At 40.5% G+C, this 20,830-nt stretch overlaps 1 protein-coding gene across 4 annotated transcripts in view; it reads left to right on the top strand.

The window, feature by feature from the left end:
• LOC102562730 (transient receptor potential cation channel subfamily M member 3) overlaps positions 1 to 20,830 on the top strand; it is a 397,561-nt gene that overhangs the window by 291,920 nt on the left and 84,811 nt on the right. For all 4 annotated transcript variants that reach the window (XM_019478170.2, XM_059724786.1, XM_059724785.1 and 1 more), the window contains exon 6: positions 1,034 to 1,205. In XM_019478170.2, coding sequence (XP_019333715.2) covers positions 1,034 to 1,205 — 172 coding nt within the window. The remainder of the gene's footprint in view (positions 1 to 1,033; positions 1,206 to 20,830) is intronic.

The raw sequence follows: 20,830 nt of genomic DNA, 5'->3' as shown, positions 1-20,830 counted from the left end.
AAGAAATAATGATTCTAGCAAATGATTTTGGTCAGCCAAGGTCCCATCAATACAAAACCAAATTCTGTCATGTTAGTGGGGATGTACCAGCATAACACGGTAATTCTTCAAAAATTTACAACTGTGCCCTTTAGTTGGCAAAATAATTTCCCCAGCTAGCTGAGAGAATACCTTATACCAAATATTATGGGAAGTTTTCTAGGAAATTAAAACATTTTAATGTTACTGTAAATTTCCACCACTACTTTTGTATTGGGGGTAAAGGTGGTTAGGAATTTTCCAGTGTCATGTAAATACACAATTCTATAATGCTCACGCACTGCTCTGAGTGAAATGCAACACTCTGAAGAACACCAATCTGGAGCATTTTCCCTATTTTGAGGTTTTAAACTGATTTCTAAATGCTGCAAAGTACTTTTGTCCCTCATCTTGATTGTGAATTTGACTCCATGTTAAGAGGTAAAGTGGGTGGCAGAAATTTTAACTAAGATGGCACTAGCTTTGGCAAAGAAGTCTGCAGCTGACATTCTGCCAGTGATTGTTCTAAAAAAGAGAGAAAGAGAGAGAAAGAGAAACAGATACTAGAGAGAGAATTATGGAGTAGACTTTGCCATGTATGAGTCTGAAACACAAAGCAAAGCAGACAATGTTTGTAATGTGTGTATAGTCACATAGGTAAAATACAAAATGTAGTGAGTTCTCTAGGACTCCTTTCAGTGACTGAAAAGTAACTGAACTCAGGCTACAGGTGTTACTGAAACGGAATACTCTAGCATTCTTTTAAATAGTGGTTTCCATTGAAAAGTCAATTTTTATCAGCAGATGCTGTTGCAAACTCCAGTTATTTTCTGTTCTATGGCTATATGGAAACTTCAATAGTTGAAATACTTCACTGTATTAACTATTGTCAAATGATTACTTTTAAATAGTAACTTCTGTCTAGTTCATCAAAAATACCTCGTCACCTCCAGACTGACTTTGATTTAGTTGTTTATTATTTTGTAATATTGAGCTTTCTTTGTTCCTGACACAGGTGGTCCGACCGTATCAGACAATGTCCAATCCCATGAGTAAGCTGACAGTACTCAATAGTATGCACTCCCATTTTATTTTGGCTGACAATGGAACAACAGGCAAATATGGAGCAGAAGTGAAACTCCGTAGACAACTGGAAAAGCACATCTCACTTCAGAAGATAAATACTAGTGAGTAACATCCTGTCTATATTATTGTTTTAATTACAGTTATAAGGATACCAGGACTTGAAGTAAACAACACTTTAACCTATGAAGAGAGTGTAGTCTTTTAAAGTAATTCTGAAAGTCTAAAATAGTGAAGAGGGGTTAATACAGGTTGATAATATATGTAGAAGTACTGCTCGGATGAAATAGCTGAATTTGTTTCTGGTAATTTAGCACCATTCTGAGAAAAGCTCTCTGATCCATTTTATTCTTGTGAACTCCACCTCAACATTACATTAAATTTTCAAGCTTTTCTCTAGTAGCCTATAATAATTCTGTATCTCATCTACAAGAAGGCACTTCTTTGCAAAATAAAATGCACAAAAAAGATGGGAATATTGGGCAAGCATTTTTGGTCAACAAAATAAGTAAAACAAGGAAGCTTGAAAGAAACATAACTGTCACTACAATTAACATTCTTCCATAGCTCAGGCCTATTACTTTTAACATTTTGGGTGGAAGTAGTTGTTTTTATATCTGTTCTGTGTCATGTCACAAACCAACACCATGGAGATCACAAATTTTGGGTGGGAACTATCTTTCTTTTTAGTATTTCTTTCCTTGTTTTTTACCTTTTATTTTTAAGTGCATTTAATTGTAGAAATACAGTGGTTTTAAAGGTTTGATGGAGCATCAACTCTGGAGCTGAAATTGAACTCTGCTTATCTACCAAATCACTTGGTGCAGCAGCAAGTCAAACACAGCTGTTCAGCCCTACCAGTAAATCTCAGCCTTTGCCTGGCTGAGACTGCTTCAGGAATTCAGAGTTCATTTTCAAAGACAGTTATAGAAGCAATATACCTCCTTGGATGCTGACTTCAGCTCCAGAAAGGAGACTTGAAACCCTCTGGGTCAAGCTGCGTGGGTAGGGAGCGGGGTGCAGAGAAAGACCTAACTATAGCTGTATACTACACACCACCAAATCAGGGGGAAGAACTCAGTCTGGAGTTCACCCAAGAACTGACAGAGGCCGTGTGTGCACAGAACATGGTCGTCATGGGTGACTTCAATTATCCAGACATCTCTTGGGAGGAACATTTGGCCAAGTTGGACCAGTCATATTCCTTCCTGACCTGCATTGACGAGCTCTTCCTGGCTCAGGAGATGCATGGACCAATCAGAGGTAACACTCTCCTAGACTTGGTCCTGGCCAAAGGAGATGACCTGGTGACCGACTTAAAAGTAGAGGGTACCTGGGTGAGAGTGGCCATGAAACCATCACATTCACTGTCTTTTGCAAGGCAGACAAATCTGATAGCACGGCTGAAGTCTTGGACTTCAAAAATGCAAATTTCAACAAACTCAGGTCACTAGTAGGGCAAGTGCTGCTGGACCAGAGACCAAAGGCAAAAGATGTGCATGAAGAGTGGTTGCTCCTTAAGGACTCGATCCTTGAAGCACAAAGGAAGGAGAAAGGGCAGCAGAAGGGCTGGGAAGCCCTTCTGGCTAAACCTGGAAATCACAGTCCTCCTTAAAAAGAAGAGGCGTACAAACAATGGAAGCTGAGGATGGGCCCCAAGGAGGACAGGCCCCAACAATGGCCCTCACTTGTAGGGAACAAATTAGAAAGGCTAAGGCAGTGACTGAACTTAGATTAGCAATGGGAATCAAGGACAACAAAAAGTCCTTCAGGTACCTAGGGAACAAGAGGAAAGCAAATGGGAGTGTGGAACCACTGCTCAACAACTCAGGACAGCTGGTCACTGACATTCAGGAAAAAACTGAACTCCTGAATTGGTTACCTTGCTTCTGTGTTTCACCAGGCCATGGGGAAAATCATGCTGGATAGGGTACAGAATGAGCAGGGCAGAAATAACTGCCTCCCTACTGTTGCCGTAGAACTGTTGCCACTGTGTGATCAATTAAATAAATTAGACATATATAAGTCAGCAGAACCAAATAAACTCCATCTGAGGGTGCTGAAGATCCTGGCTGACATCATCACAGAACCCCTGGTAAAACTGTTCCAAAACTCATGGCACTCCAGAGAGGTCCCTGAGGACTGGAAAGAGGGCCAATGTTGTGCCCATCTTCAAGAAGGGGAGGAGGGAGGATCCGGGTAACTTTAGGTCAATTAGCCTAACCTCTATCCCAGGGAAAATCCTGCAAAAATTCATTAAAGAGTCTATGTGCAATAGGCTTGCAGAAGGTAGGATTCTGAACAGCAGTCAGCATGGCTTCATCATGGGCAGGTCTTGTCTAACCAACCTCATCTCCTTTTACGATCAGGTGACTCATCACCTGGATAAGGGAAAGTGGTGGATATTGTATATGTTGACTTGCAAAAAGCCTTTGATCTCTCCCACAAAGTTCTTATGAGAAAACTGAAAGATAGTGGGCTTAACTGTGAAATGGTTAGGTGGGTATGAAGCTGGCTGCAGGGTAGGCCCCAGAGAGTCTTAATGAATGGATCTGTGTTGTCTTGGCAAGAAGTGGGGAGCGGTGTCCCACAGGGGTTGGTGCTTGGTCCTGTACTTTTCAACATCTTCATCAATGAGTTAGATGAGGGTGTGAAGAGTTCACTGGCCAAGTTTGCAGATGGCACCTATGGGAAAGTGTGGTCACGCTTGAAGATAGGCTGCAGATACAGGCGGATCTAGACAGGCTAGCAAGTTGGGTGAGTCAAAACCAGATGAAATTCAACAATGAGAAATGTAAAGTGATCCACCTGGGAATGAACAATCCCCTGCACACCTACAGGCTTGACAATGCCAACCTCACCAGCACTACGAATGAAGAAGACCTGGGGGTAATAATAGATGACAAAATGAATAAGAGCCGGCAACACGAGTGTTGCCAGCAGGGCAAATAATACTCTGGCATGCATCAATTGATGCATCTCCAGCAAGACCAAGGAGGTGATTCATCCACTCTACTCGGCACTGCTGAGACCCCCAACTGGAGTATTGCATCCAGTTCTGGGCGCCATACTTTAACAAGGACGTGGTACAACTTGAGAGAGTCCAAAGAAGGGCCACCCGTATGGTCAGAGACTTGCACCGCAAGCCATACGAGAAAAGGCTGAGCAACCTGGGACTCTTCAGCCTAAAAAAGAGAAGGCTGAGAGAGGGCTTGGTAGCAGTTTACTGCTACATCAGGGGAGTACATCAGGGGCTCGGTGAGCAACTGTTCACCAGGGCACCCTTGGGGAAAGCCAGGAGTCATGGCCACAAACTCCTGGAACACTGTTTCAGGCTCAACATTAGGAAAAGCTTCTTCACAGTTAAGGTGTCCAGACTGTGGAATAAGTTCCTTCCAGAGGTGGTGCAGTAACCTGCCCTGGAGATCTTCAAGTGGAAACTGGATAGTCATCTTGCTGGGGTCACCTGACCCCACCTGTCTTGCCTGCCTGGTGCAGGGCGCTGGACCTGATGATCTAAGGTCCCTTCCAGCCTTACAATCTATGAATATATGAATCTATAGCCATAGCCTCTTTGCTGATAACTTGCAGCAAATGTACAGTTTAAGGTCATTTGTGGTGGTAATATTAGTGATCTAGGGACTTGAAATTGGAATGAGAACAGCAAAGTCATGTAATTAAAAAGCTATGATATAGCAGTGACTCTCAGACATTATCCAACAGGGGCTGAATTCAAGCTAAGAACTTTAAAAGTGAAGATTTTTTTCCATATTTAAGTAAAAAAAATTATAAACTATTTGAACATTGCAAGCTAGATGTTATTGAACTATTCAGCTCAGGAAGAAAGAATTGTCTCAAATGTTGCATTATCAGTGCAAAATTGAACAGATTTCATGTCCAAAAGGAATCATTTAGATGGTTAATATGATCTAAGCTTAAATAACCAACAGTGCTGTATCATGCTCAGTGGCCCATACAATGTAATCAGGCTACATCAAGCTATGGCGTAAAAAAGAATTATTCTGAGGACTCTCATAATGAAAACACAAATAGATTCCTTCTATATAAAAATCACTTGTTACTGAAACTTCATGTGACATTGTCTTCAAAAAAAAGGACTACATAATCCTTCCTTCCCTCCTTTTCCACTTCTAACCTATTTACTGATTGATCTTCCATTGTGCTCTCTTCCCCCAAGTCTGTCTCTTATTAAAGTGCTTGCATTTCACTTTTGACCTTCCATTTAATTTCTAAAGTTTGGGTCTGGCCTTTGTCTTAATCATCATACTTCATTATACATGAAAATGCAAGGATGCTAGGCTCTGGAACTTCTTCAGACTTTCAGCTCTGGCTCACAATGCAGTTTGGAGAGCACAGAACCTTGCTGCAAGTCAGTCTCAGATTACTCACAAATTCAGCACATCTTCAGAGGTAGGGGGAACCAAAAGCCAAGGAGGAAACAGGAAATTGGGGCCTGCTGGCAAGAGGGAAGGCTGCTAGATATAAGTTCATGGGATTTTGGTTGTAGCCGTGTTGGTCTAAGGACATAGGCAGGTTAGTTCTTTGAGTACATATGGTATCTTTTATTAGACCAACTGAGTAGTTGGAAGAAAGTTCTTAGGAAGCTTTCAGACTCAGTCACCCTTCTTCAGGCATAGGGAGTTTCTTCCCCCTCCCTTACCTGCTTTACCTTTTGTCTTGCTAATTTCTACCTATTTACATTTTTACCGACATCCTGCCACACTTTTAGCTCCTCTCTTTCCTTGGAGTCTCAGACCAGGAGAAACTCCCAATGCCTGAAGAAGGGTGACCGTGCCTGGACGCTTGCTAAGACCTTTTTTCCAACTACTCAGTTGGCCTAATAAAAGATATCACATCTACTCAAAGGACCTTGCCAGATATAAATTCATAGGTTTTGTTGCCGCAAAGGCTGGAATGTTGGTAGGTTTACAAGAGAAGTGGTGGCCTTGTGAGATAAGGTTCAAGCAAACAAACTAGAAACTTAATGTATTTGAGAAGTTGTTTTTTATTTCAAAGAAGGCAGTTGAGGTTTGCTCAACCCTACTTACTAATAACATGACTGCATGTATGAGATCAGGGACACCTGTACAACTAGTCGGTGAAACAGATGGCTACTCTCTGATGCCTTTCCCTTATGCACCTAACAGAAAAATGCAGATCAGAAAACATCCTTATGGTTTGCCCCAGAATTCACAGTCACACTGTTATAAATTGACCTCATTCTGAGCTGAAGTGCATGCAGCCATGCATGCATGCTCTAATTTACCGTTTTAAACAGTCAGCATCCAGGAGTGGAAAATACCCATTGAGAGCATCAAGCTTAGGGCCTTGGAGACAGAAGAGGCATTCAAAAAATAAAAGACTAGATGACTAGAATATCGACTAGATCCAGGAATTAGTGAACAGTTGGCAAAGTTTAGTTTTCTTTGTATAGTAGTGTTCAGAACAGATTTTGGCTTTTCCCATATGAGGTCTGTGTTTTACTCATATGTAAATTTCTCTCTCTCAAATTTGCATCCTTTTTCAATGTAGTGGACAGGTTTTTGAAGCTTAGCAACAGACCCTACAGATGAAAATTATATTACACACCAGTTTCTCAGGTAACTTAAGGTGGAGAAGAAATGTGTCATTTTATTAAAATAGAGCAGGTGTCCAAGTATAAAGACAATTTTGAAAATATGAACTGGTTTTCTCATTAAGGTGTCATCAGTCTTGGCCTCTCACAAGTGACTGATATGCCTGAACAGATTGTAATTGTAAAAAAAAAATGCTTAGTTTATGCTCTGCAAAACGTATAAAGCACCATCAGTAGGGAAATGTCTCCTCAAGAAATATTTTCTTTGAGACATAGAGGCTATGCTTCTCTATCCCATTCTTACCCATTTCCTTTCTGCCTTTTCCTACTGTTTAAAAGCTGGAGAACCATATTTCTTTCTTTCAGTGGCTCAGAAATGAGAAAACATGTTTAAGGCATGTAGAAAGTTACATAAACCTGGAGTCTGTTGTGTTTTCTGGTTGTAGTGTGGCCCAACATTCAGGGTCACATAATGACCCTGCCAAAGTAGTCAGAGGTTCATGTAGTCAGAGGTTAGTCAAATGCCCAAAAGTGCTTAGGGAAACTCTTGTTCTCCCCTCTCTCCTACCACTCCTCACTTCAATCAAGAGAGAATAGTTTAAACACAGACAAGTAGGTATGGAGTTTAGCAATCATCACTCCATGCTTCAAAGTCATGGTCATCTTGTGGGAGGGAGACAGGAAATAGAGCTAGGCCTCTGGGGTTTTTTGGAGGGGAAGCTAGACTGAGTACATCTACGTGTGAATTAATGTGCTTTTTGCTACTGTGCATTACGTTCAGTACCTCTAATCTGAGGTGCTACATAAATGTGCATTAGACTGCCCTAATGCTCAGCAGCAAAAGTGGATACCTTTTAGCGATGCTAATGTGCAGTAACCTATTTCTACTGCACGTTAGCATATTAGCATTGTTTTTGACATGACACTTCAATGCGGAGTAGAATAGGTTACTGTGCATTAAGGTGCATGTGTAGATGTGCCCACTGTCTTCCTTTCCCTTTCTGTCCCATCCACAGTGCTGGAAAGAGGCTGTTTTAATCCATTCTCACAGAATAACAGATTTATTTTGACACTGTCATCCAGGAATTCTCTTTTTTGGGACATGATGAGAAATTCCATCTCTGCTGCTGCTGACTATTTGAAGATGCCACACCCTATCTCTGTACAGATTTCAAAAGATAGACATTGTACATATTTGTGGCTTTCTTGACGTCATCCTTGAATCGTGTATTTTGGTGACAACTTGGTAAACCAGGGGAAGAGGGCTAAATAGGAGTTTGAGCAGTATATGTCTATAACTTAGCAGAATTCTCCCATCAGTTATGCACAGGTATCTCTGAGCTACTGAGTTAACTTGTGACTAAGGCTGGTCATGAATGTTTCAGTGAAGAAACAAGGTTTTTTGAAATGTTAAGTTCTTTTAGGAAAGGGAAACTGCTTCCTGTCTAGCTCTACTTAGCATTGAAAGGCCAATGTGTCACCAAATAGAGAATTATCATCCCCAGTTCAAAAATATAGTTACAATTATTTGTTCACTGTATTTTAAAAACATCTTATAACTGGACTGAAAAATTATATTAATAGTATCTGTGAGGAATGTGGAGAGATTTCATCGATAGCCAAGTTTTTCTATTCAAAGGGTGAATGCTTCGTGGACATATAGCTAGACTTGAGTTGTAATTTCAACTGTAATAGTATAAGCAGACTCTTTCTAGAGCCAGCATTTAGAGTTGCTTACTAGCAAGAACTAACATATCAAGCAAATCAGATCACAGTTTCTAAATTAGTGCTGCTATCCCTCATCACTAATATGTCTCTGATTTCTGGCTCAGTGCTTCTAAAAATGAAGGTAGTGCTGAAATCTCTCTTATGGCAGTACAGAGATGGAAAATAATTTTTCACTGTTCACAGATATTGTCTAACTAGCTCAAATATTGGAAATTTTTACTCTGAACTTTTGTATAACCTAGAGCTCAGGAAAGAAAGAAAACCCAAATTTTCACACTTGAGTTCAGTTTCTCTGAAAGTCAAGCCACCTACTTAGGTACCTTAATATAGATTTAGATGATTAAAAGCAGCTGTCAATTTTGAAAAATATGACCCCAGTAAATCAGTAGATTAATGCCAATATCCAACATTTTGAAAATAGATAGCTATCCATACCTGACAGATATAAAATCATAGTATTAAAGATGTCGTACTTGATTATTGTCAAAGATATCTTATCTGGACTGATATTTTTTCTAAAATTCTTATGCATGCCCCCATCTCCTCTGTAATTCCTTCTTTAAAGTGCATCTCATTCCAAAATTCAATATTTCATTTTGTTCCAAATGCATGTAGAAGAACACATCTCTTCCATCGTCCAGAATTTTAAGACACTCTGTAACATTTCAGTATCTGGTACAAAATGTTCTACCTTCGTTTCTGTGTTCTTTATAAATTTGATTTCTTTATCTTGTTTTCCAGCCTACTCTGCCAGTACTAGACCTTCCATTTTCTTTTTCTCTGAATGATAGAACCTTCCACCAAACTGACTTTCACCTTTAGAAATTGTCTTGCTCTCTCACAAATTTTATTTCTGGTTCTCCTACAGACTTCTTTGCCACTTACCATATCTCTTCTTTAGTTCCCACTAGGTACAACGCAGATGATACTACTCCCACAGGAGTCTTGTGAAGCTTAGACCAGTGGTGCTCAATCTTTTGCGTCCCACTGGCTGGATGAATCATGGTGGGCCAGTCCGTGGGCCAGATTGGGTCCTGTGCACCCAGACTGAGTCCCATGCCACTGTCCCTCTGCCTTGTATGCCCACAGGATCAGACTCTGAAGCACTTGCCCAGTCCTGTACATCCAAGCTAGTGTGCAGGGCTATGCTGTCTTGTTGTGAGGCTACCTGTAGATCCAGAAATTTGGCAGCAGGTGAGTGGACACCACCTCCCCACCACCAAATTTTGGACCTGTGGGGAGCCATGTGGACCAGATGACATGGATCTGCATGCCCAGTCTGGCCTGCGAGCCGGGGGTTGAACACTCCTGATAAATAGGCCAGAAATTTACCCTGCCTGAGAGTGGCACCATCAAACAGACCATGTTGTTTCTCATGAATTATCTTCCCCAAATCTAGAATCAGTGTTATGCTATGTGATTCCAGTGCTAATTGGCCTTCCTTCCAGGCCACATAGATATGATTTTACTTCTTCCAGTCTTGAGGGGGTAATGCATGTAGAGCAGTACAACATGGTTAAAGGAGCTGCAGTAAGTTTGCAGTAATTCATGGGGTCAGTGTCCTAGTGCAAGGTGCCTTGATGTACTTGAATGGAAAACGTTATAGAAGTACCAATTCTTATTAATTTTGGTACACAAGTGTCCACCTCTTTACATGCTTATTATTTACCCCTATCTCCTTGGCATTTTTACCTCTCTTCATGTATTCCCTACCACTTGTGGGGAAGCTTACAATATCTTTGTGATATGTTGTAACCTCCTTGAAAGAGTAGACTTATCTATATGCATTTATATCTGAAGCATTCTGTAACATTTTGAATGGTCCTTTCCAGAAATTATTTGCCTGAGAGAAATTTGAATAACTTGGAGCATGTCTGCTTGATGAAGAGAAACAAGTTTTAAATAAGCCCCCTGAAAAGACAAACCAAGTGAAAGAGGGAAGTAATTTTTCTTTTTCACCAAATATGATTTTTAAGTGGCATTGGCTTAGAGATGGATCAAGTCCACCCAACCCTTTAGAGACAACAGCACAACTCGGCTTTTGTTTCTATCCTGGGAAGATATTAATGAACAACATAAAAAATGAGCTCAATCCATCATCTGACTCAGATGATGTGCCTTTGAACAGACAGAGGAATGAAGTGAAGCATCTAATTACTTAAAGCATCCTATTACAAATCATCCAATTATAATATTCCTGAACATTAATGAAGCACTTCTATCAAACGTGTCAATTAAGCATGTTATATATTACTGGTGGTGCATCACTATCTTAACATCACAGTACTGAAAAAAATCACTTCATCTCTGAGTCTTCCCTGGGAAATGCCTGTATTTACCTGAATCTAAAATTACTTTGAATTTAAGATGACCCCACCGCCAATACTTACATTCTATACACAAGATGGCAGCTCCTGCTCTGGCTGCAGCTCCAGCTCTAACCTCAGCCCCTGTGCCCCTGGCTGAAGCTAAGCCAGAGCCAGAACCACAACTGATGGTAAGCAACAATGGTGGGGAGGTAGTAGGGGATAGGCAGAGGGAAAGAGATAGCAGGCAGCAGGCAGGGGGTAAAGGGAGAAGCTGTGGCTCTGACTCCAACCCAGAGCACCTGAGTCAGGGTTGGGACCAAAGCCAGAGCTGCAGCAGTCACCTGTACCCCTGCCTTGTATTTGAATCTAACATGAAGGGATCCCCCCCCCCCCCGCCAAATTTCGAATGGGAAAGAAAAAACCTCGTCTTGGATTTGAGTAAATACAGTACTAAGTAATAGAGGTAGACCTTTCAAACAATTTGTCCACCCAGAGTGTGTTAGAGACCATAGGCAAGAAGTTATTTATGGTTGCCATCTGTATAAACCGCAAACTTTTTGTTGGTTCAGTTAACTGCCAACTGTTCAACTTGTAGGTCATCTATAAAATATTAACCATTCTCAAGGAAAAAATATTTCATCGGGTTAACATTTTTTTACTGATGTCATCACAGAAGGAAGTTCTCCAAATAATTACAAATGTGTTTCAGTAGCTCTCCTTATTACAAAAAAATCTTTTACATCTTGATATCTTGGTGCTGTTTCTTTGCATATTTAGGGGGAGCAATTCAGTATCCTTGTTTTTTGGCAGATCATTTTAGAACACACACATTCTTATAACTTTCCAGCTGGATGTATTATAAACCCTGAAAGTCCTTTCAAATTGGGTGCTAAACCCTTCCAACATGTATACAGTATCTGGGTATTCCTCTGCGGGGGGGACAGACAGGAGATGGACAGAAATTTACTCACACACGGGCCTGATCCTCACATGGGGAAGTCTGGTCTAAAAGTATTTGTAGTAGTTGAATCAAAGAGAAGGAATAAATTCTTAGTATTTATTTGAATGGACAGATGCAATTACTGTGTTATTACCTCTCGTTAGTGTTCTTATTAATTGATACGCTAAACTAGTCCTCAAAGTATGGAAACATAGTACAGAATACTATGTATAAAATATCCTTACACACTTAAGTATTCTATGATGCACTCAAGTATTCAAATGTGCAATTATTTTACTTGCCTTGCATATGTCCATATATATTTACTTATGCTAACAAACTCTGTGACAAGTATGAAGATATCACTTCTACCATGAGACCTGATTGTAATAAGTCCATACATTTACAATTTTTGCCAACTGCTTTTCTTTTTACAGTTAACATTTTTCTGAAAAAGCTAAAAGGAAACCTTGCCATAGGAAGGATGTTTAGATTTATGGTGCATGTCTTCAGTACCTATAAGAATTGACTGGTGATTTCAGCCTGTCTTTGATTTTTTTTAGTTTAGCTTCTAATTGGGAATGAGAGAAATCTCCATATGCACAAAGTTTCTGTGCCCACTACAGCCATGGTTAATGTTTGTTAAATATCAGATAATTCAGGCATTTGAGGATACAGTTGATATACTTTTGCACAGGTTTTCTAAACAAAGGGAAAATGAGCATTTTAAATGCAAGGTAATTAGATTTTCATAATTGGAAATGGCAAGTAAACATAACAAATGCCACCACATGCTTTTAGCTCTGCATGAAAACACCAACTCTGCCAAATTTTGCTCAGTTCTATTAATACATGTTTGTACTTAATTTACAGAGAATGTTTTTGTTTAGATTTGTTTTCAGTATGTGTTATAGGAAGGATAATTGAGACTAGCAGTTATGATAAGTGCAGAGCATGTTTGCAAACATGATTACTGGCTCTGTAGGGTCTTTCACTAGGTGCCAGTAACAATTTTTCACCCTTGTTTTTCTATTGTAAGTTTTCCTGCAAAACATTGCAATCTTGATCAGAGCAGAACCTACACTTCCCATTGTCCTTGGGAGTCTGACAGAGATTTGACATTGTTGAAGTATGCCTTGGGTATACATAAAGTACAGTGAGTAAGGCTAAGGTGTTTAAATTAGGGTAAACAATAACCTGCAGGGATTAGAACAAAGTACATTGATGGTTGATCAGGTAAATTGAAAGAGTTTTAATTACAATCAATGTTGAAAATGGATTTCAAGCTAAGAATCTCCATTTACATTTATTTCATTTTCCTGTTTGATATAGAGTCCATCTGTGGGGTGAGATAGGGAGTCATTGTTACAAAAGATAAGGAAAAAAAGGATGGATAAAAAAGTTTTGTGTTGATCTTGTTATCTCAGGTAAGGGAGCAAACAGACAAAGCTAGACCTGTAAAAATTTTATATGAATATTCTTTGTTCTCAGGAGGCACACCTACACATGCATTTCACATACATTCACATCAGGTGCAGCCCCACTGCTCTAGGCAGGAAAGACTGCTGGGGTTTGATCCAGCCTCAGTTTACTCTGATGTAAACTACTCTGGAGCAAGTGCTTTCAGGAAGGTATCTACATATGCAGGGATTAGGGAGCAGATTTGCTGCTCTTTGCTCCAAGTTTCCTGCAGCCCTGCAATGGGCATCTGTCACCACTGGGGGGGGGGGACCTATAGGCTCCTCCTAGGTGCTAGCCCAGGAACTAGCAAGGAACTAGCATTCTCCTGGCCCCAGGGGACTACCTGCTGCTGGAGCAGAGACAATGTCCTCCTGCCCTGGCAGCTCAGAGCTCCTGGCCCCGGTTCCCTGATCAGGGGCAGGGGGCTTGGAAAGAGCTACAGGGGAAGGGCAGGTCCCAGCCCCCTGCCCCAATCCACCATTTGGACAGCTAGCTCACTGCTAGCTGCCTCACTGGTGGACTGGGGCAGAGGCCCGGGACCTACGTCACCCTGCAGTTCTTTCTATGCCCAGTGCCTCAATCACCCTATCAGGGTATGGGGCTGGGACCTGTTCCTGATCAGGACAGTTCCCAGCCCCCACACTGCATGCTGGGTGGTGGCTGGGCATCTTGTTCCCTGCCCAGGTCTGCCCAGATAGGACTGAGCAGGGAATAGGCTCTCCTGCCCCCGCCAGGAGGGATCTCACAGTGCCAACTCCATGACTGCAGGGCTGGTACAGGAAGACCCTTGTCATCCAGCACCAGCTCCACGACCAATTCAACATGGATTTGATATTGGAAATAAAAGGAAAGCACACTCTCTCAATCAATCAGAATGATTGGGTAATTAATATATTACTTTTTTAAAACCTCAGTGTGCACTGCATATGGACAAAATCCTTGCAGAGCCAGAGGCTGGAAGTAGACTTAAAGGAATCTACAGATAGTTAAGTCCCTTGATCATCCTTCCAGAGCCGGCAGATTAAATCACCCTGCTTGGAAAAATAAGCTCTGCTATGCACTTATGCTGAAGTTGGCCTGATAGTTATATGGAGAAGATGCTAGGTTGTACTCCCAAATTAATAAATTAGATCATCCAAAGGAAATGGAGGTCTAGCAGAAATGTTAGCTGTTCTGCTTGTTCAAGGTAATAGAAGGACAACGTATTCTCCTGATGTTGTACAAGTGAACTGTGGAGGACTATGTTCTTTGCACCTTCTCTCAACATAGGGCAGAAGTTTGCACAATATAGAGAAAGGAATACTTGCATCCCTCACCAAAAAATAGCAGATAGTGTCTGAGGTGGTAGCCTTTTATTATGCCTTTATATTACGCCTAGCATATGGCTTCACATTTTAGGGTCAGGTGATTTATAATAGCCCAGTTAAGGACAAATTACCCACATTGGAATTTAGTCAAGATATCAGGGCCGAATCCTCTTCTAGCTTCATGGAATCTATAATGATCACAAGCATCAATCCCTCAGTTTTAATTTTCATCAGTGAAACCATAATTCAAGTCCAGCATCCCCAACAGCCCACTGAAGTATTTGTTCAATGTTGACATAAACAAAAGAGCTATCTGCTAAATCATCATCTCCATTTTCTACAGTAAATTTTCTCATACCCTTTCTTTTGTCAAGCTTGTGTTTCTCTTATTCAATTTTGCATAATTCCTGCTTGCAAGAATAGGTTCACTGATTTCAGTGGACCAGCCATCTGTTCCTGAGCATGCAATTGCTAACAAACATGTATAATGAGTCTTATGAGGCACATGACAGAATGAGGTGGTATTCACTTGTAATGATGTCATAATATTGCACCCATAAAGATCTTCTAAAATTAATCATATCCAGGTTTTAAAGAACAGTCCTGACTTTGTTGATAAATATTAAAGTTTTAAACTTTTGTTTTTTTTGCCTACATATTATTACAGCATCCTAAGAAACAGTGCGAGAAAACCAACTGATTTATAACAGTGCCAGTAATTCAATAAATATTCAAAGCTATAGAGAATATGTTTTGTTTTGTCTCACATCCTTTCCCCTAGAAAGAACTTTAAACTTGCATTGGTACCAGAGCTTGCCTTCCTCCCCCTTCCCCCCCCCCCTGCTTTAAATTGCTCCCATCCTTGAGATAAACTATGATTCCAAATAATACACAAAATACCCTTGCAGGAACTGAAAAATAGTTTCATAAAAAATGTATCCATCCATCCCCGCCATGTTCACATATTAAATCATGCAAACTGTCCCAATTAATCTTTTGACCGCTGCATTGCATATTGTTTCTCACCAATAGCTGTTAAGGTAGTTAAAAGAAGTTGGTATACAAAAGTATTAGGGCTGTGTGAAACTTCAGTCACTGATTCAATTCAGCAGAGATTCAGCCTGATTCAGTGGCCAAATTTCCAAATCCAAATCAAACCAGGAGACACTGTAATCTCTCTGAATCAATTCAGAGAGATTTGGAAAGAGTCAATGATTTGGACATAGACACAGCTTTAAATGTTTTTTCTACATACCTCAAGGTAGCAGGTGACCCTTGAATGCTGAGATGATGGGGCAGATGGAGCATCCCATAGGAACGTGGGGGGGACCCCAGCGTGCTCAGCAGCAGACCTGGAAGTGGACCAGAAGCACTTCCAGATCTGCTAGGGAGCATGCTGGGGCCCCTCCCTGTACCTCCTGGCTCAGCAACTGGTGCCTCCTGGGTCTGGGGGGGCACCCAGGGTCCCCCCCGCGGGCCAATCACCAAGCCAGAGGTGCAAGGGGGGGGGGCTCTCCCTGGTGGATCCAGAAGTGGACCAGAAGTATTTCCAGTCCACTTCCAGGTTCACCACTGAGCACATGGGGGGGCCTCCCATGCTCCTGTGGGATGCTCCATCCAACCCACCATCACAGTGTTCATGAGCCACACCTGATACCTCGAAGTATGTAGAAAAAACATTTAAAGCTATATCTATGGCTGAATCATTGATTCTCCAAATCAGCATCAAATCTTCAGATTCAGCCAAATTGAATCAGGGACAGTAATCTGAATCAAATGAATCAAATCACTGTCCCTGATTCATGCCGAATCTGAATCCAAATCGTATAGGGCCTGTTTCATACGTATTCCCATTTGTACAGAAGAAGAAAAGGAAACAGAGATTAAGTGACTTGTTCAAAGCCACAAACAAAGCTAGACCTGTAATTTTTTTTTATGTTCAAGGCCACTTTACGACTCGTTGTCAGAGCTAATAGAGTTCATATCCTGTAACATCCAGTCTTGTGTCACGGCCTCACTGCTTTCAATATTTGCTTCTATCTCACAGGAATAAGCAACTCTTCTAGATATTGGCAACAAAATAAGTTCCAAATTTTAACTTTTCTAAAGGTTTCTGATCTGTCCTTTTGTCCCCGTTTCTATCCCTCTGTAAGGATCAGACAATATACAGATACAGTTCAAAGTTGGTTGATGTCAAGCTCCAGAGTTCTGATCTAGCTTTACTTCATACTAGGCACATCTCCATGTGTGCTTTAATGTGCATTAACCTATTTTAATGTGTATTAAAGTGTCACAGAAAACCCATGTATTTTCGCTAATGCACATTAAAATAAGCTAATGTATCTTTTTTTTAGTACCTCACAATGGAGTTACTAAATTTAATGTGCATTAGCAAAAGCACATTAATGAACATATAGATGTACCCACTGTGAATTAACTAAGTGAACAAAACTGCTTTGGAGTGTTAGATGTTAGTATTGATCTTTCAGTATTTAGTAGCTTATTCTGCATGTGGTAGTTTGGTTCTGGATCCATATAAGTGAAATTTATTCCACAACTAGAAGACTGAAGGAACTAGGTTGGAGTGACTTGGGTTTGGTGGTGAAGGGCATTCTGAGAATGTAACATGTCAACAGTCTCTATTCATGTGACCTGTGGACTTCCCTTTGTCATCCTATGCCTGAGAATATATGAAGGGGGCTGGGAAGGCAAAGGGACGTTCAATTGTCATCACTAGCATCTTCTCTGACCATTGCACCATCATCAAATGCATTGGAATGTTCATTTATGTCAGACTTTTTGTTTTACATTCTATGCAGTACCTGATGCATTTCCATATCTCTGTAGCTAATCAGTTGTATACACAGATTTATTTCTAACATGGGCACATTACTATAATTAGAGCTGTGTGAAATGTTCTGAACAAAATGTAGAATGATTTGAAACTTGACAGATTTTAGGTTTGATTATTGATGTGAAGATCAGGCCTTCACTGTGGTCTGGGCATTGGAACCGATGACCATAAGGAGGGTAGGCAAAACTGAAATGAAAAGGGTATATTCAGACAGCTTTCAGCAGTAGGAAAAAGTTGTAACATACTTCACTCAAAATAGTATAGACATTGCCTGCCATGGCTACCCGGATACACTACCATCAGAACATAAATTAAAATACAGTTCACCATTTAGCTTTGACAGAAGACTGCTTGAAACTTATGGTATTTTATGAACACAGGACAGGGACAATTTTTGGAACAATGAGAGGGGAGCTAGGTGATTTCAAGTTCACTCAAACTCGAGATAAATTTGAGGAGGTGAATATTAGAATTGAAGAAAATCTTTATGCAAATCCCCCTCACCCCGCTTCAGAACGAAGTTATCTGATTTCTCCCAGCTCTGACCTAGATGTCCAAAGCAGATAAGCAGGAGGGGATTTGTGAATCTGTGAGAGGGAGGATTTTCTTTGTTGCTGAAATGAGTATGTGAGCATGCAGTGTATTGAGAAGGACTAAGGCAGATTAATGATTTTCTAGCTAAGGGAGAACCCCTAATAATCTAATCTAGAAAAATATCAACCTGATCAGGTAGCTATGATAAATCTTCAAAGCCAGAGCTAAGCTTGGAGAAACTCAGGACCTAATTGGGGCTAGGCAGAGTAGGCTTATGGAAAGTGCAAGTTGCAAGTATCTTAAAATTCATTGAACTTCTAAGATGACAAAATTGAACTCCTGGTTATTTCTACAAATTTTAGGCCGTTACCTACAGCTGATGAGCTCCAAAAAGAGCGAAACCAGTGAGGTCCTGTAGTACTGGCCTAATAAATAAACAATTCATGGTTGCCACAGTAAAGAAGATTGTACTTTAAAGAAAAACCATGATAATTCCATTTCCTTTTGGGGAAAATAAAATTTACTTGTGAACTATATGCTGCCTTCCCAAAGGAAATAAAGTTCCTGTTCAGTGCAGGTTTTTCAAGCCTAAAAAATGCGAACCCACAGCCCTCTTCCACTCTTTCATCCTGTGATTTTTGGACTCAAAGAATCAGTATTTTGGTTCTGTATATTAGAGACAGGCATAAAATATAAATAATTCAGTAGGGTTGGAATTTTTTTACCAGTTTTCACCACTGACAAACAAAGCTGTTCCTTGGACCAAGGTATTTTATGGCCTAGTGTTCACTCATTTTTTGACCCCCCTTCCATTAAATGAGGAGACATCTGGACTGAGGTCTTTGGCTGCTAGAAAGTAGCTAGGCTGTGATTGAGGGTGCTCAGGTTCTTTCCTTTCTGATTCCACAGCAGTGAGTGGGGATTAGACTAGCACAGGGAAGAAGGCACAACACAATCATCAGGAATGGCAACTTTATTCTCAGCAGGAACCAAAAAATGAAACTAAACTTTGTGCCTGGGTGGGCAAACAAATTTATACCATTTAAACAAACAGTACTGCATACAATTGTTAATGAACAACACATCACAGGGGCTGTTGAGTGCCAGGAATCTGTCTCATTCATTGCAGTTAAGGGTAGTTTATATTACAAAATTTTACTAACAAAGAAGATTTGTTGGGTAGGTTTGTGAAAAAGTATCTTCTCACCAACATGGTTATTCTGACAAAGTCCCTGGTCATAACTCTGTGAAAAAAGGTGCACTTTTGGCAACTGATGTCATTCAGGGATGTGGTGTATCTTTGTTGGTGGAAAAAAATTCCATTGGATACAATATGTCTCCAGTAGGAAACTCTGCTAGCATAGATATTTCAGCCATATATATAGCAATAGAACATGCCCTACTATATACAACCTCAAAACTGCCATTTCTATCCAGCTACCACTGCAGCTCCTTGGAAAAGTTACAGAAGACAAAGGTTTAGAAGTAAGCAGCCAGCAAAATAAAGATCCATGACAGTATTCATGGTAGTGAGGTAGGGAGATAGAGGCAGTAGCACTCTTTAGGGAAGAGAAGAGGATAAACACCACATTAGAGGAGAGTTACTGAGATAAGACAAGAGGAAAGAAGTGGAAAAGGCTTTGTGGAGAATAAATTTGATATCTTTCAGAGAAGGAAGAGTTAAGAATAGAGGAGAAAACCTTGAGAGAGAAGAATTCTGAAGAGAAAAAGATTACAAAACTTGGAGAGAACAGAGAGCATCAGAGGCCAAAAAAGTTATTCAAAAGATGAGAATGCAGGGCTAAAGGGAACAGGGGATAAAGAAGATAGACAAGTGTAATGTAAAGAAATGGTGGAGCTGAACAACTTAGAAACATAAATCGATGAAGTATGGGACACAGAATAAGAGGAAAGAAGACCCTTCTTTTTTAAAAAATGTGTTTTTAAAATAGGGATGGGAGTAAGAGGGAAAAAATGACATCAAGAGATTAAATGAGTCTGAGATGGAAGGAAAGACCAAAACCTTGAAAACTTAAGGGAACACATATCTTAGTTAATGAGATTGCTTTCATGTCTCAGTTTTTCCATATAATCTTGTATTTTCCTTACATACAACCTTTGTGCAAATTTGTGAAGGGATTCAGTATTCTGAACGTTTTCTTATTCATGCTGCTGGCCGTTGTGAATCCTCTAGCATCCAATAGCATGTAATGATTTGATTTGTTAATTAGAAGGTTATTATGATTGTTCAGAAGAAAGTGAAAGGGGCTTTTAGTTTGGGGGCCTTTTAAAATTTCATTATGTTAAAGTTGTATATGCACCCACTGGCTCTGGGTATGAAGGTAAACTGCATCCGACTGGAGGGCCTGGAGGCAACATGGTGAGGCTACTCATGTTTGTGTAGCTCCTATAAAATACTACAATGCTGCAACCTCCAGAGTAAAAAGAGTATAAGGTGCCTCAAGTACCTAGCCCCTACTGCCTTGTGGGTGCTTCTTGGTTGGAGAAAGGCTACAGGACATTATTACCCTGATAGAAGTGCACCCTTGCTGAAGCATTAGGCAGTCAACAGCAGCTGTAATCTGTTGCTCTCTGGAAAAGCTACAGCCACTGAGGCATTGAATGTCTAGACTCAATCAGGCTTTTGGATTCTGTATCAATGGTCTAATGGGGGGATAGTAGGTGTACCCAAGGGCAGCCCAAGGGCAGCCTCCATTTCTCCATACTCTCACCTAGGTGTACACATTCTTGCCTAGGTGTACACAAAGGTCTTGGTGAGGTGGTCGCAGGACTCCATACAAGTATCTGACTAGACCTCTTGGTTAAGGAAAGACATTACACATAAAGTGATTTAAGTGATCAGAAACTGGTTTAAACCTGTAACAGAACAGACAATCAGTGCACATAAGCCAGTTTGAAAATTGCTGAAACCGGTTTGAGATAAACCTGGTTGAATGTAGTATCAGACTTTACTGATTTGGGTCAAATCAGTTTATGCAA

Source organism: Alligator mississippiensis, chromosome 3 (assembly GCF_030867095.1).
Source record: "Alligator mississippiensis isolate rAllMis1 chromosome 3, rAllMis1, whole genome shotgun sequence".
Classification (NCBI taxonomy): Eukaryota; Metazoa; Chordata; order Crocodylia; family Alligatoridae; genus Alligator; species Alligator mississippiensis.
This window is presented reverse-complemented; position numbering and strand designations above follow the sequence as displayed.